General features: G+C 55.5%; 1 protein-coding gene across 1 annotated transcript; it reads right to left on the bottom strand.

Annotated features, from left to right (window-relative positions):
* Nucleotides 1-1348: 1348 nt before the first annotated feature.
* Nucleotides 1349-15236, bottom strand: LOC149428522 (thiosulfate:glutathione sulfurtransferase-like). The gene is made up of 4 exons (XM_089667307.1): nucleotides 15082-15236; nucleotides 3825-3947; nucleotides 3177-3339; nucleotides 1349-1489 (listed from the first exon to the last, which is right to left on the bottom strand). Exons 1-4 carry the CDS (start codon nucleotides 15146-15148, stop codon nucleotides 1435-1437), a joined length of 408 nt encoding a protein of 135 aa, XP_089523433.1. The 5' UTR covers nucleotides 15149-15236; the 3' UTR covers nucleotides 1349-1434.
* Between the last annotated feature and the right edge of the window lie 1769 nt (nucleotides 15237-17005).

Genomic DNA, 17005 nt, shown 5'->3' with positions numbered 1-17005 from the left:
GGCCCCTCCTCCCACATGAGTTCCCAGGCCCCTCCTCCCACCACCCTTACACCAGACAGTCTGAAGTCCTGGATCTTTCATGGCGCTCCATGGTTCAGCTGGATGCTTGGAGGCAATGCTGTGACATCACATGTGGGGGGGGGGGGATTTTCCTTCTTTATTAAACTCTCTGCTCCTATTAACACCTTCATCCCCCCCCCCCCCCCGATGTCCACTCATATCTCAACCAGCCGGGTGTCCCCAGGATTCCGATCATGGAGCAGCAGTTGGGGGTCTAGGGTGGTTGGGGTTGATTTTTTTTTTTTGTCGTAAACTAGAATCCCTTCACCATTATATGTACTGTGTGTATGGAGGATCTGCATGGGTGTGGTCAGGGAGGAGTCAGAGATCACACTGTGTGTATGGAGGATCTCTGGGGTGTGGTCAGGGAGGAGGAGGAGTCAGAGATCACACTGTGTATTGAGGTTATGCGTGGGGGTGGTCAGTCTCAGCAAGAAGGAATCAGATCTCACATTGTGTAGCTGGAGGATCTGCATGGGTGTGGTTAGTCTTGGAGGAGGAGGAGTCAGAGCCCACATTGTGTATATGGAGGATCTGCGTGGGTGTGGTCAGTCTCAGGGAGAAGGAGGAGTCAGAGACCACACTGTGTGTATGGAGGATCTGCATGGAGGTGGTCAGTCTCAGGGTGAAGGAGTCAGAGCCCACATTGTGTATATGGAGGATCTGCGTGGGTGTGGTCAGTCTCAGAGAGGAGGAGACAGAGCCCACATTGTGTATATGGAGGATCTGCATAGGTGTGGTCAGTCTCAGGGAGAAGGAAGAGTCAGAGTCCACATTGTGTATATGGAGGATCTGCGTGGGTGTGGTCAGTCTCAGAGAGGAGGAGACAGAGCCCACATTGTGTATATGGAGGATTTGCGTGGGTGTGGTCAGTCTCAGGGAGAAGGAGGAGTCAGAGCCCACATTGTGTATATGGAGGATCCGCGTGGGTGTGGTCAGTGTCAGGGAGAAGGAGGAGTCAGAGCCGGCTTTGTGTATATGGAGGATCTGCGTGGGTGTGGTCAATCTCAGGGAGAAGGAGGAGTCAGAGCCCACATTGTGTATATGGAGGATCTGCGTGGGTGTGGTCAGTCTCAGGGAGAAGGAGGAGTCAGAGCCCACATGGTGTATATGGAGGATCTGCGTGGGTGTGGTCAGTCTCAGAGAGGAGTCAGAGCCCACATGGTGTATATGGAGGATCTGCGTGGGTGTGGTCAGTCTCAGAGAGGAGTCAGAGCCCACATTGTGTATATGGAGGATCCGCGTGGGTGTGGTCAATCTCAGGGAGAAGGAGGAGTCAGAGCCGGCATTGTGTAAAGTATAATTTAATACAATGTATTTCTTTCATCATCCCGGGAGTGGGCTGTCGTTGGTGGCAGCGGTGGGGGTTGCACATCATCTTCCCTCCTTCTCAGCCCATTCCTTGTAGGCTCCGAGGTAGTTCCGGGCCCTGCAGGAAGAACAGACAATAAGCTGACATTCTATGACATCACACAGTGACCCCGATGTGATACAGGAGCAGAAAGGGGCCCCTTATCTCTCAGAATTCCTCTGCTCAGGAAATCATGACCCCCATTGAATGGGATGAACAAGTGACCAGCTACGACTTTGCCCACGAAATGCGTAGCCATGACGGCTCCTTGTCGGGACGACCACCGTCACCAGATCTGCATCCTGCCAGTTATCGGGGAGGTCTGCGTGTTTATTGGAAGGTGATGAGATGACACGCCCCCCCGGAGAATATTATGGGCCTGTATGGATGGGGTGACACCGCCCCCCCGGAGAATATTATGGGCCTGTATGGATGGGGTGACGCCGCCCCCCCGGAGGATACTATGGGCCTGTATGGATGGGGTGACACCGCCCCCCCCAGAGAATATTATGGGTCTGTATGGATGGGGTGACACCGCCCCCCCCAGAGAATATTATGGGTCTGTATGGATGGGGTGACACCGCCCCCCCGGAGAATACTATGGGCCTGTATGGATGGGGTGACACCGCCCCCCCCCCAGAGAATATTATGGGCCGGTATGGATGGGGTGACGCCGCCCCCCCAGAGAATACTATGATTCTGTATGGATGGGGTGACACCGCCCCCCCTGGAGAATACTATGATTCTGTATGGATGGGGTGACACCGCCCCCCCGGAGAATACTATGATTCTGTATGGATGGGGTGACACCGCCCCCCCCTGGAGAATACTATGATTCTGTATGGATGGGGTGACACCGCCCCCCCGGAGAATACTATGGGTCTGTATGGATGGGGTGACACCGCCCCCCCCTGGAGAATACTATGATTCTGTATGGATGGAGTGACACCGCCCCCCCAGAGAATACTATGATTCTGTATGGATGGGGTGACACCCCCGTGGAGAATATCATGGTTCTCTATGGATGGGGTGACGCCCCCGCGGAGTACATCATGGTTCTCTATGGATTGGGTGACGCCCCCCGCAGAGTACATCATGGTTCTGCATGGATTGGGTGACGCCCCCCGCAGAGTACATCATGGTTCTGCATGGATTGGGTGACGCCCCCCGCAGAGTACATCATGGTTCTGCATGGATTGGGTGACGCCCCCCGCAGAGTACATCATGGTTCTGCATGGATTGGGTGACGCCCCCCGCAGAGTACATCATGGTTCTGCATGGATTGGGTGACGCCCCCCGCAGAGTACATCATGGTTCTGCATGGATTGGGTGACGCCCCCCGCAGAGTACATCATGGTTCTGCATGGATTGGGTGACGCCCCCCGCAGAGTACATCATGGTTCTGCATGGATTGGGTGACGCCCCCCGCAGAGTACATCATGGTTCTGCATGGATTGGGTGACGCCCCCCGCGGAGTACATCATGGTTCTGCATGGATTGGGTGACGCCCCCCGCGGAGTACATCATGGTTATGTATGGATTGGGTGACGCCCCCGCGGAGTACATCATGGTTCTGTATGGATTGGGTGACGCCCCCGTGGAGTACATCATGGTTCTGTATGGATTGGGTGACGCCCCCGCGGAGTACATCATGGTTCTGTATGGATTGGGTGACGCCCCCGCGGAGTACATCATGGTTCTGTATGGATGTATCTCCCATTCTGAAGGTTGAAGACAATACACACAATCGGTATCACAGACGTACTTTTTGAACCCCAGACCGATGGCGATGTTGGTGGCCCGCTCTCCTCTGCGCCCCAGCTGGCAGTGGAATATCAGGTTGTCATCTTCCGGTTTTGGTTTCTCTACATTATATTTCTGTTTAAACGCAACGGCGTCCATCTGCAGAGCGCCTTCTACTTCCGCAACTGAAAGACACCAAAACCCCCAACATATGTATGATGAAGGATGTGCACCGGAGCCAGGGACCCCACCTGACCATACACTCCCCAGACAACATGGCGGATGTGACGTCACCTGACCATACACTCCCCAGACAACATGGCGGATGTGACGTCACCTGACCGTACATCCCACATAGGATGTGACGTCACCTGACCGTACATCCCACAGGCAACATGGCAGATGTGACATCACCTGACCCTACATCCCACAGACAACAGAGAATGTGACCTCACCTGACCGTACATCCCACAGGCAACATGACGGATGTTATGTCACCTAACCATACACTCCCCAGACAACATGGCGGATGTAACGTCACCTGACCGTACATCCCACAGACAACATGGCGGATGTGACGTCACCTGATCGTACACCCCACAGACAACATGGCGGATGTGACGTAACCTGACCGTACACCCCACAGACAACATGGCGGATGTGACCTCACCTGGAATATTGACGGCAGTTGGGATTCTTCCTATCTGCAGCTCCTCTGGATTCCGGACATCGTATATCTGGACGGATCCGGAGTTGATCAGCTTCTTGAGTTCATCATACGAGATCACACCACCTATGATAAGGGGAATGGGGGTCATTATCCTGCAGGACGATATCATTGTGGGGTCAATTCACAGAAATTACCTGCCGCAGATATCTACAGAATATAAATGTGATATCACATTATTGTCAATCCCACAAAACACTGCAAAGTCCCCAAATTCCATACGGGACCCTCATCCAAGCATGCACCCTGGCTGGTCAGGAGGGGGCGCCCATATACATCAACAGGCAATAATTCATGGCTATAGAGCAGAGACATGGGGCACGGGGTGCTGGCAAAAGAGGAAGCCCCAGGAAAAGAGGAGGCGGCCCTGGAACAGGAGGAGGAAGCCCTGGAAGAGGAGGAGGAGGCCTCCCTGGAAGAGGAGGAGGAGGCCTCCCTGGAAGAGGAGGAGGCCCTGGAAGAGGAAGCCTTGGAAGAGGAGGAAGTCTTTGAAGAGGAGGAGGAGGCGGCCGTGGAAGACAATGCCTTGGAATAGGAGGAAGCCCTGGAAGAAGGAGGATTCCCTGGAAGAGGAGGAAGTGGAAGCCCTGGAGGAGGAGGAAGAAGCGGATTCCCTGGAAGAGGAGGAGGAAGAAGGAGGAGGAGGAAGAAGGAGGAGTAAGAAGCCCCAGAAATGGAGGGTGCAAAGTAGCAGCTTGACTTGTCAGTGTACAGAGTTACATAAACTGATCGTACCGCCACCCACGCCATGGCTCAGAGAGAAGAGTCCATGTGGGGAGAAGTGACGGCCATCAGCCTCTGGATGGTAGAAGAGCAGAAAACACCGACCTCATTGTCACCCAGACAGAAGATGACAGGAGGCAGAGAATGGCGGTAGAAGGTGGTGAATGGTGGGAGGTGAGGTAGTGAATGGCGGTAGAAGGGGGTGAATGGCGGGAGGTGAGGTAGTGAATGGCGGTAGAAGGGGGTAAATAGTGGTGGGAGGTGAGGTAGTGAATGGCGGTAGAAGGGGGTGAATGGTGGTGGGAGGTGAGGTAGTGAATGGCGGTAGAAGGGGGTAAATAGTGGTGGGAGGTGAGGTAGTGAATGGCGGTAGAAGGGGGTGAATAGTGGTGGGAGGTGAGGTAGTGAATGGCGGTAGAAGGGGGTGAATGGTGGTGGGAGGTGAGGTAGTGAATGGCGGTAGAAGGTAGTGAATGGTGGCGGGAGGTGAGGTAGTGAATGGCGGTAGAAGGTAGTGAATGGCGGCGGGAGGTGAGGTAGTGAATGGCGGTAGAAGGTAGTGAATGGCGGCGGGAGGTGAGGTAGTGAATGGCGGTAGAAGGTAGTGAATGGCGGCGGGAGGTGAGGTAGTGAATGGCGGTAGAAGGTAGTGAATGGTGGCGGGAGGTGAGGTAGTGAATGGCGGTAGAAGGTAGTCAATGGCGGCGGGAGGTGAGGTAGGGAATGGCGGTAGAAGGTAGTGAATGGTGGCGGGAGGTGAGGTAGTGAATGGCGGCGGGAGGTGAGCTAGGGAATGGCGGCGGGAGGTAGTGAATGGTGGCGGGAGGTGAGGTAGTGAATGGTGGTGGGAGGTGAGGTAGTGAATGGCGGTAGAAGGTAGTCAATGGTGGCGGGAGGTGAGGTAGGGAATGGCGGTAGAAGGTAGTGAATGGCGGCGGGAGGTGAGGTAGTGAATGGCGGTAGAAGGTAGTCAATGGCGGCGGGAGGTGAGGTAGGGAATGGCGGTAGAAGGTAGTGAATGGTGGCGGGAGGTGAGGTAGTGAATGGCGGCGGGAGGTGAGGTAGGGAATGGCGGTAGAAGGTAGTGAATGGTGGCGGGAGGTGAGGTAGTGAATGGTGGTGGGAGGTGAGGTAGTGAATGGCGGTAGAAGGTAGTCAATGGTGGCGGGAGGTGAGGTAGGGAATGGCGGTAGAAGGTAGTGAATGGTGGCGGGAGGTGAGGTAGTGAATGGCGGCGGGAGGTGAGGTAGTGAATGGCGGTAGAAGGTAGTGAATGGCGGCGGGAGGTGAGGTAGGGAATGGCGGTAGAAGGTAGTCAATGGCGGCGGGAGGTGAGGTAGGGAATGGCGGTAGAAGGTAGTGAATGGTGGCGGGAGGTGAGGTAGTGAATGGTGGTAGAAGGTAGTGAATGGTGGCGGGAGGTGAGGTAGTGAATGGCAGTAGAAGGTAGTGAATGGTGGCGGGAGGTGAGGTAGGGAATGGCGGTAGAAGGTAGTGAATGGTGGTGGGAGGTGAGGTAGTGAATGGCGGTAGAAGGTAGTGAATGGTGGTGGGAGGTGAGGTAGTGAATGGTGGTGGGAGGTGAGGTAGTGAATGGCGGTGGGAGGTGAGGTAGTGAATGGCGGTAGAAGGTAGTGAATGGTGGTGGGAGGTGAGGTAGGGAATGGCGGTAGAAGGTAGTGAATGGTGGTGGGAGGTGAGGTAGTGAATGGTGGTGGGAGGTGAGGTAGTGAATGGCGGTAGAAGGTAGTGAATAGTGGTGGGAGGTGAGGTAGGGAATGGCGGTAGAAGGTAGTGAATGGCGGTGGGAGGTGAGGTAGTGAATGGCGGTAGAAGGTAGTGAATGGTGGTGGGAGGTGAGGTAGGGAATGGCGGTAGAAGGTAGTGAATGGTGGTGGGAGGTGAGGTAGGGAATGGCGGTAGAAGGGGGTGTATGGTGGTGGGAGGTGAGGTAGGGAATGGCGGTAGAAGGGGGTGAATGGTGGTGGGAGGTGAGGTAGGGAATGGCGGTAGAAGGTAGTGAATGGTGGTGGGAGGTGAGGTAGGGAATGGCGGTAGAAGGGGGTGTATGGTGGTGGGAGGTGAGGTAGGGAATGGCGGTAGAAGGGGGTGAATGGTGGTGGGAGGTGAGGTAGGGAATGGCGGTAGAAGGGGGTGAATGGTGGTGGGAGGTGAGGTAGGGAATGGCGGTAGAAGGGGGTGAATGGTGGTGGGAGGTGAGGTAGTGAATGGCGGTAGAAGGGCGTGAATAGTGGTGGGAGGTGAGGTAGTGAATGGCGGTAGAAGGGGGTGAATGGTGGTGGGAGGTGAGGTAGTGAATTGTGGTGGGAGGTGAGGTAGTGAATGGTGGTGGGAGGTGAGGTAGGGAATGGCGGTAGAAGGTGGTGAATGGTGGTGGGAGGTGAGGTAGTGAATGGTGGTGGGAGGTGAGGTAGTGAATGGTGGCGGGAGGTGAGGTAGTGAATGGCGGTAGAAGGTAGTGAATGGTGGCGGGAGGTGAGGTAGTGAATGGCGGTAGAAGGTAGTGAATGGCGGTAGAAGGTAGTGAATGGCGGCGGGAGGTGAGGTAGTGAATGGCGGTAGAAGGTAGTGAATGGCGGCGGGAGGTGAGGTAGTGAATGGCGGTAGAAGGTAGTGAATGGCGGCGGGAGGTGAGGTAGTGAATGGCGGTAGAAGGTAGTGAATGGCGGTGGGAGGTGAGGTAGGGAATGGCGGTAGAAGGTAGTCAATGGTGGCGGGAGGTGAGGTAGGGAATGGCGGTAGAAGGTAGTGAATGGTGGCGGGAGGTGAGGTAGTGAATGGTGGTGGGAGGTGAGGTAGGGAATGGCGGTAGAAGGTAGTGAATGGTGGCGGGAGGTGAGGTAGTGAATGGCGGTAGAAGGTAGTGAATGGTGGTGGGAGGTGAGGTAGGGAATGGCGGTAGAAGGTAGTGAATGGTGGTGGGAGGTGAGGTAGTGAATGGTAGTGGGAGGTGAGGTAGTGAATGGCGGTGGGAGGTGAGGTAGTGAATGGCGGTGGGAGGTGAGGTAGTGAATGGCGGTAGAAGGTAGTGAATAGTGGTGGGAGGTGAGGTAGGGAATGGCGGTAGAAGGTAGTGAATGGCGGTGGGAGGTGAGGTAGTGAATGGCGGTAGAAGGTAGTGAATGGTGGCGGGAGGTGAGGTAGGGAATGGCGGTAGAAGGGGGTGAATGGTGGTGGGAGGTGAGGTAGGGAATGGCGGTAGAAGGGGGTGAATGGCGGTGGGAGGTGAGGTAGTGAATGGCGGTAGAAGGGGGTGAATGGCGGTGGGAGGTGAGGTAGTGAATGGCGGTGGGAGGTGAGGTAGTGAATGGCGGTGGGAGGTGAGGTAGTGAATGGCGGTGGGAGGTGAGGTAGTGAATGGCGGTAGAAGGGGGCGAATGGTGGTGGGAGGTGAGGTAGTGAATGGTGGTGGGAGGTGAGGTAGTGAATGGCGGTAGAAGGTAGTGAATGGTGGTGGGAGGTGAGGTAGTGAATGGTGGTGGGAGGTGAGGTAGTGAATGGCGGTAGAAGGGGGTGAATGGTGGTGGGAGGTGAGGTAGTGAATGGCGGTGGGAGGTGAGGTAGTGAATGGCGGTGGGAGGTGAGGTAGTGAATGGCGGTGGGAGGTGAGGTAGTGAATGGCGGTGGGAGGTGAGGTAGTGAATGGCAGTAGAAGGGGGTGAATGGCGGTGGGAGGTGAGGTAGTGAATGGCGGTAGAAGGGGGTGAATGGTGGTGGGAGGTGAGGTAGTGAATGGCAGTAGAAGGGGGTGAATGGCGGTGGGAGGTGAGGTAGTGAATGGCGGTGGGAGGTGAGGTAGTGAATGGCGGTGGGAGGTGAGGTAGTGAATGGCGGTGGGAGGTGAGGTAGTGAATGGCAGTAGAAGGGGGTGAATGGCGGTGGGAGGTGAGGTAGTGAATGGCGGTAGAAGGGGGTGAATGGCGGTGGGAGGTGAGGTAGTGAATGGCAGTAGAAGGGGGTGAATGGCGGTGGGAGGTGAGGTAGTGAATGGCGGTGGGAGGTGAGGTAGTGAATGGCGGTGGGAGGTGAGGTAGTGAATGGCGGTGGGAGGTGAGGTAGTGAATGGCGGTGGGAGGTGAGGTAGTGAATGGCGGTGGGAGGTGAGGTAGTGAATGGCGGTGGGAGGTGAGGTAGTGAATGGCGGTGGGAGGCGAGGTAGTGAATGGCGGTGGGAGGCGAGGTAGTGAATGGCGGTGGGAGGTGAGGTAGTGAATGGCGGTGGGAGGCGAGGTAGTGAATGGCGGTGGGAGGTGAGGTAGTGAATGGCAGTAGTAGTTACAATACACAAAAAATGCAGAAAATCTGAAGATCAATCACTGAAGGCGGAGCTAGAGAGAAGCTACACGGCGCCTCCTCTGGGATGGCAACACGTCTCAGGAACACTCCTCTCTCCAACCTGATGGAGACGGGGGAGGGGTGGACTTTACATACAGATACACAATATGTACATACAGACGTATTGCCCCGCCCTCCAAATCATGTGATTCAGGTGTTCCAATCCCCTCCATATCATGTGATTCAGGTGCTCCAATCCCCTCCCAATCATGTGATTCAGGTGCTCCAATCCCCTCCATATCATGTGATTCAGGTGCTCCAATCCCCTCCATATCATTTGATTCAGGTGTTCCAATCCCCTCCATGGACACAGGTGTTCCAATCCCCTCCATATCATGTGATTCAGGTGTTCCAATCGCCTCCATGTCATGTGATTCCGGTGTTCCAATCGCCTCCATGTCATGTGATTCAGGTGTCCCAATCCCCTCCCAATCATGTGATTCAGGTGTTCCAATCCCCTCCATATCATGTGATTCAGGTGTTCCAATCCCCTCCATATCATGTGATTCAGGTGTTCCAATCCCCTCCCAATCATGTGATTCAGGTGTTCCAATCCCCTCCCAATCATGTGATTCAGGTGTTCCAATCCCCTCCATATCGTGTGATTCAGGCGCTCCAATCCCCTCAATATCATGTGATTCAGGCGCTCCAATCCCCTCCATATCATGTGATTCAGGTGTTCCAATCCCCTCCATATCATGTGATTCAGGTGTTCCAATCCCCTCCATATCATGTGATTCAGGTGTTCCAATCCCCTCCATATCATGTGATTCCGGTGTTCCAATCCCCTCTATATCATGTGATTCAGGTGCTCCAATCCCCTCCATATCATGTGATTCAGGTGCTCCAATCCTCTCCATATCATGTGATTCAGGTGCTCCAATCCCCTCCATATCATTTGATTCAGGTGTTCCAATCCCCTCCATGGACACAGGTGTTCCAATCCCCTCCATATCATGTGATTCAGGTGTTCCAATCCCCTCCATGTCATGTGATTCCGGTGTTCCAATCGCCTCCATGTCATGTGATTCAGGTGCTCCAATCCCCTCCATATCATGTGATTCGGGTGTTCCAATCCCCTCCATATCATGTGATTCGGGTGTTCCAATCCCCTCCATGGACACAGGTGTATACAATCCATCCCCTAGGCATGCAGACGGCTTCTACAAACATTGGTGAAAGAATGGGTCGCTCTCAGGAGCTCAGTGGCTCCAAGCGTGGTCCCGTGATAGGTGGCCACCTGGGCAATAAGTCCATCCGTGACATTTCCTGGCCACTAAATATTCCACCAACTGTTAGTGGGATTATAACAAAGTGGGGGAAGGGAAGAAGTAGGCGGGGGAAGGGATTTGTGAACATGGTGGTCTTCGTGGGACCCTTGGAGTGTTCTTCATGGACTGTAGCGGAAGGTATCACTCCTTCAGGTCTGTTAGGCTCAGATTAGACACGCAGCTAGGAGGGGCCAAGAAACGTGCAGTTGAGCTGCGTTTTTGCCTCCTGCTAACTCCTCCCCCCAATCTGCAATAGACGGGGGCGGGGTGCTTACACGCTGCGGCTGCGATGCTTCAAGGCTGCGGCGAAGTTTACCCGACGCGTAGCGAGCGATACACATAACTGCCCCCCAACCGCGTGCAATGTACACAGGTCAGCAATGACGGGGAGTCGCTTCACCTTCCCCCCACCTGGCAGCAGCCTCTGAAGTGCAACCTGAGCACAGATCGGACTTCAGAGGAAAGGGAGACTCAGACGCACGTCCAACGCCGCCATTACCGCCGAATATTCCTGTCCAACACGAAGAATCAAAGGATGAAGAATAAACGCTACAGACCCGCCCATCACCCGCCGACAGATCATAGAGACTCTTGTGACCCGCCCATCACCCGCCGCCAGATCATAGAGACTCTTGTGACTCGCCCATCACCCGCCGCCAGATCATAGAGACTCTTGTGACTCGCCCATCACCCGCCGACAGATCATAGAGACTCTTGTGACTCGTCCATCACCCGCCGACAGATCATAGAGACTCTTGTGACTCGCCCATCACCCGCCGACAGATCATAGAGACTCTTGTGACTCGCCCATCACCCGCCGACAGATCATAGAGACTCTTGTGACTCGTCCATCACCCGCCGACAGATCATAGAGACTCTTGTGACTCGTCCATCACCCGCCGACAGATCATAGAGACTCTTGTGACTCGTCCATCACCCGCCGACAGATCATAGAGACTCTTGTGACTCGTCCATCACCTGCCGACAGATCATAGAGACTCTTGTGACTCGCCCATCACCCGCCGCCACATCATAGAGACTCTTGTGACTCGTCCATCACCCGCCGACAGATCATAGAGACTCTTGTGACTCGCCCATCACCCGCCGACAGATCATAGAGACTCTTGTGACTCGTCCATCACCCGCCGACAGATCATAGAGACTCTTGTGACTCGCCCATCACCCGCCGACAGATCATAGAGACTCTTGTGACTCGTCCATCACCCGCCGACAGATCATAGAGACTCTTGTGACTCGCCCATCACCCGCCAACAGATCATAGAGACTCTTGTGACTCGTCCATCACCCGCCGACAGATCATAGAGACTCTTGTGACTCGTCCATCACCCGCCGACACATCATAGAGACTCTTGTGACTCGTCCATCACCCGCCGACACATCATAGAGACTCTTGTGACTCGTCCATCACCCGCCGCCAGATCATAGAGACTCTTGTGACTCGTCCATCACCCGCCGCCACATCATAGAGACTCTTGTGACTCGTCCATCACCCGCCGCCACATCATAGAGACTCTTGTGACTCATCCATCACCTGCCGACAGATCATAGAGACTCTTGTGACTCGTCCATCACCTGCCGACAGATCATAGAGACTCTTGTGACTCGTCCATCACCCGCCGCCACATCATAGAGACTCTTGTGACTCATCCATCCGGGGGAGTCAGAGGGAACACCCAACAAAGTACACCAAGATTAAAGGAGCATTCCGCCACCACCTAATCCCAACCTGTTCCCCTCCCCCACCAAACACCCATGTCCCCTCCCCCACCAAACACCCATGTCCCCTCCCCCACCAAACACCCTTGTCCCCCTCCCCCTCCTAACCCCCATGATGCACAGGGCGCCAATCATCGCAGCATGACGCACAGGACATGGCAGCGTGACGCACAGGGCGCCAATCATCGCAGCGTGACGCACAGGGCGCCAATCATCGCAGCGTGACGCACAGGACATGGCAGCGTGACGCACAGGGCGCCAATCATCGCAGCGTGACGCACAGGACATGGCAGCGTGACGCACAGGACATGGCAGCGTGACGCACAGGGCGCCAATCATCGCAGCGTGACGCACAGGGCGCCAATCATCGCAGCGTGACGCACAGGGCATGGCAGCGTGACGCACAGGGCGCCAATCATCACAGCGTGACGCACAGGACATGGCAGCGTGACGCACAGGGCGCCAATCATCGCAGCGTGACGCACAGGACATGGCAGCGTGACGCACAGGGCGCCAATCATCGCAGCGTGACGCACAGGACATGGCAGCGTGACGCACAGGGCGCCAATCATCGCAGCGTGACGCACAGGACATGGCAGCGTGACGCAAAGGGTGCCAATCTTCGCAGCGTGACGCACAGGACATGGCAGCGTGACGCACAGGACATGGCAGTGTGACGCACAGGGCGCCAATCATCGCAGCGTGACGCAAAGGGTGCCAATCTTCGCAGCGTGACGCACAGGACATGGCAGCGTGACGCACAGGGCGCCAATCATCGCAGCGTACGGCCATTTTGGAGGCGGGTGTTTCGCAATGAACGATTCGCCGCGTATTACCGCGTTTCAGGGTCGAGAGCGGATCAGGAAACGATTTGCATCTTCCATTTTCCAGTCACAAATCCCAGCAGACGGCGCCACAAGTGGTTCGGGGCGATCGCAGGTCACTGTGTGTGGCCACCATTGCAGCGTTGGTTGGAAGACGCTGCGGGGACCATGATGGGGTGTCACCTGTACCTCCAGGACACGCCTTGTGACCGATGCACACGCACCCATCGGCTGTCATCCTCTATAGGGAACTCGGGAATGTGCTGAGTCACAATGACTGACACTGATGAGCCGCCTGGAGACACAACAGTCCTGCGAGGAATCGGCTCAGCTTCCTGGGGGGGGGATGGGGGGTCCTGACAGATGATGGGGATGAAAGACGAGACTGTCTGTGCTGCGAGCCCCCCGATTGGACGATATTCGGATGGAGACGCCAGGAATTTATCATACCGACGAGTGATTGGACAGTGAATAGAGCGATTGGTCGCCACACAGGACCTCCGATGGGACATCCCACTTCAGAGGCCCCCCAAATGGCTTCTATGGGGAAAGTGGGGTGCAGTGTACATCTGTCCCCTATAATGACCCCCCATAGTCACTTCTATGGGGAAAGTGGGGTGCAGTGTACACATGTCCCCTATAATGACCCCCCATAGTCACTTCTATGGGGAAAGTGGGGTGCAGTGTACACCTGTCCCCTATAATGACCCCCCATAGTCACTTCTATGGGGAAAGTGGGGTGCAGTGTACACCTGTCCCCTATAATGACCCCCCATAGTCACTTCTATGGGGAAAGTGGGGTGCAGTGTACACATGTCCCCTATAATGACCCCCCATAGTCACTTCTATGGGGAAAGTGGGGTGCAGTGTACACCTGTCCCCTATAATGACCCCCCATAGTCACTTCTATGGGGAAAGTGGGGTGCAGTGTACACCTGTCCCCTATAATGACCCCCCATAGTCACTTCTATGGGGAAAGTGGGGTGCAGTGTACACATGTCCCCTATAATGACCCCCCATAGTCACTTCTATGGGGAAAGTGGGGTGCAGTGTACACCTGTCCCCTATAATGACCCCCCATAGTCACTTCTATGGGGAAAGTGGGGTGCAGTGTACACCTGTCCCCTATAATGACCCCCCATAGTCACTTCTATGGGGAAAGTGGGGTGCAGTGTACATCTGTCCCCTATAATGACCCCCCATAGTCACTTCTATGGGGAAAGTGGGGTGCAGTGTACATCTGTCCCCTATAATGACCCCCCATAGTCACTTCTATGGGGAAAGTGGGGTGCAGTGTACATCTGTCCCCTATAATGACCCCCCCATAGTCACTTCTATGGGGAAAGTGGGGTGCAGTGTACATCTGTCCCCTATAATGACCCCCCATAGTCACTTCTGTAGAGAATGTGGGGTGCAATGTACATCTGTCCCCTATAATGACCCCCCCATAGTCACTTCTATGGGGAAAGTGGGGTGCAGTGTACATCTGTCCCCTATAATGACCCCCCATAGTCACTTATATGGGGAAAGTGGGGTGCAGTGTACACCTGTTCCCTATAATGACCCCCCCATAGTCACTTCTATAGAGAATGTGGGGTGCAGTGTACACCTGTTCCCTATAATGACCCCCCCATAGTCACTTCTATAGAGAATGTGGGGTGCAGTGTACACCTGTTCCCTATAATGACCCCCCATAGTCACTTCTATGGGGAAAGTGGGGTGCAGTGTACATCTGTCCCCTATAATGACCCCCCATAGTCACTTATATGGGGAAAGTGGGGTGCAGTGTACACCTGTTCCCTATAATGACCCCCCCATAGTCACTTCTATAGAGAATGTGGGGTGCAGTGTACACCTGTTCCCTATAATGACCCCCCATAGTCACTTCTATGGGGAAAGTGGGGTGCAGTGTACACCTGTTCCCTATAATGACCCCCCAGTCACTTCTGTAGAGAATGTCAGTTTACTGAGTTCAGGCCCCCCCATATTAATGCTTTCATTGGCTCAGGCCCCCCCCATATTCATACTCCCATTGGCTCAGGGCCCCCCATATTCATACTCCCATTGGCTCAGGGCCCCCCATTCATACTCCCATTGACTCAGGGCCCCCCATTCATACTCCCATTGGCTCAGGGCCCCCCATATTCATACTCCCATTGGCTCAGGGCCCCCCATTCATACTCCCATTGGCTCAGGGCCCCCCATTCATACTCCCATTGGCTCAGGGCCCCCCATTCATACTCTCATTGGCTCAGCCCCCCACACTTCGTCCTCACATGTTGCACTCACCGGAGCTCATGGCCGCTCTCTCCGTCGCAGAGACTCCCAGCCGTGTTAGCAGCTTCCTTAGGAACATTGTAGAGTGTCAGCCTCTCTCTCCTATATAACACAGCCCCGCCCCTCCCCCAGGGTCATGTGACCAAGAAGGAGGGGGAAGGGAACTGTCAGTCCAACACACTGCTTGTCCTGCTGGTAGAACAGGTTCCCTTTATTGGGGGAATCTCTCCGGATCTCCTGTGTAGGGGGGAGTCTGTCTGCCCCATGGTGGGAATAGATGTCCATGACGGGATTGGTCAGAGAGGGATCACTGTGACGGGACTGGTCAGAGAAGGATCACTGTGCTGCGACTGGTCAGAGAGGGATCACTGTGACGGGACTGGTCAGAGAGGGATCACTGTGCCGGGACTGGTCAGAGAGGGATCACTGTGCTGCGACTGGTCAGAGAGGGATCACTGTGACGGGACTGGTCAGAGAGGGATCACTGTGCCGGGACTGGTCAGAGAGGGATCACTGTGACGGGACTGGTCAGAGAGGGATCACTGTGACGGGACTGGTCAGAGAGGGATCACTGTGATGGGACTGGTCAGATAGGGATCACTGTGCTGGGACTGGTCAGAGAGGGATCACTGTGCCGGGACTGGTCAGAGAGGGATCACTGTGCCGGGACTGGTCAGAGAGGGATCACCGTGACGGGACTGGTCAGAGAGGGATCACCGTGACGGGACTGGTCACAGAAGGATCACCGTGCCGGGACTGGTCAGAGAGGGATCACCGTGCCGGGACTGGTCAGAGAGGGATCACCGTGCCGGGACTGGTCAGAGAGGGATCACCGTGCCGGGACTGGTCAGAGAGGGATCACCGTGACGGGACTGGTCAGAGAGGGATCACCGTGACGGGACTGGTCAGAGAGGGATCACCGTGCCGGGACTGGTCAGAGAGGGATCACCGTGACGGGACTGGTCAGAGAGGGATCACCGTGACGGGACTGGTCAGAGAGGGATCACCGTGCCGGGACTGGTCACAGAAGGATCACCGTGCCGGGACTGGTCAGAGAGGGATCACCGTGCCGGGACTGGTCAGAGAGGGATCACCGTGCCGGGACTGGTCAGAGAAGGATCACCGTGACGGGACTGGTCAGAGAGGGATCACCGTGACGGGACTGGTCAGAGAGGGATCACCGTGACGGGACTGGTCACAGAAGGATCACCGTGCCGGGACTGGTCAGAGAGGGATCACCGTGCCGGGACTGGTCAGAGAGGGATCACCGTGCCGGGACTGGTCAGAGAGGGATCACCGTGACGGGACTGGTCAGAGAGGGATCACCGTGCCGGGACTGGTCAGAGAGGGATCACCGTGCCGGGACTGGTCAGAGAGGGATCACCGTGCCGGGACTGGTCAGAGAGGGATCACTGTGATGGGACTGGTCAGAGAATCTCCTGCTGGATCTCTATACTGACATGGACGGGGGATGGGTGAGGAACGTAAGGACGCCCCATCGTTTAATGGAAATGATCGACCTACAGAGTGAAGAAATGATGCAGCAGGCGAGTCCATGTTGGTGAAATGTCATTGCAGCAACTCAGAATGGCCCTCAGTAGTCTGTGTGGCCCCCACGTGCTTGTATGCATGCCTGACAACGTTGGGGGAGGGTCCTAATGAGACCACGGATGGTGTCCTGGGAGATTTCCTCCCAGATCTGGAGCAGGGTGTCACTGAGCTCCTGGACTGTCTGAGGTGCAACCTGGCGGCGTCGGATGGACCGCAACATGACATCCCAGAGGGGTTCTATTGGGTTTAGGTCAGGGGAGTGTGGGGGCCATTCAGTGGTATCAATTCCTTCATCCTCCAGGGACTGCCTGTATACTCCCCCCACATGAGGCCAGGCATTGTCTGCACCAGGAGGAACCCGGGACCCACCGCACCGGGAGGAACC

Source organism: Staurois parvus, unplaced genomic scaffold (assembly GCF_062004578.1).
Source record: "Staurois parvus isolate SC_StPar_1 unplaced genomic scaffold, SC_StPar_1.0 ptg003166l, whole genome shotgun sequence".
In the NCBI taxonomy this organism is placed as follows: domain Eukaryota; kingdom Metazoa; phylum Chordata; class Amphibia; order Anura; family Ranidae; genus Staurois; species Staurois parvus.
The sequence above is the reverse complement of the archived record's forward strand: the minus strand, read 5'-3'. Positions and strand labels throughout refer to the sequence as shown.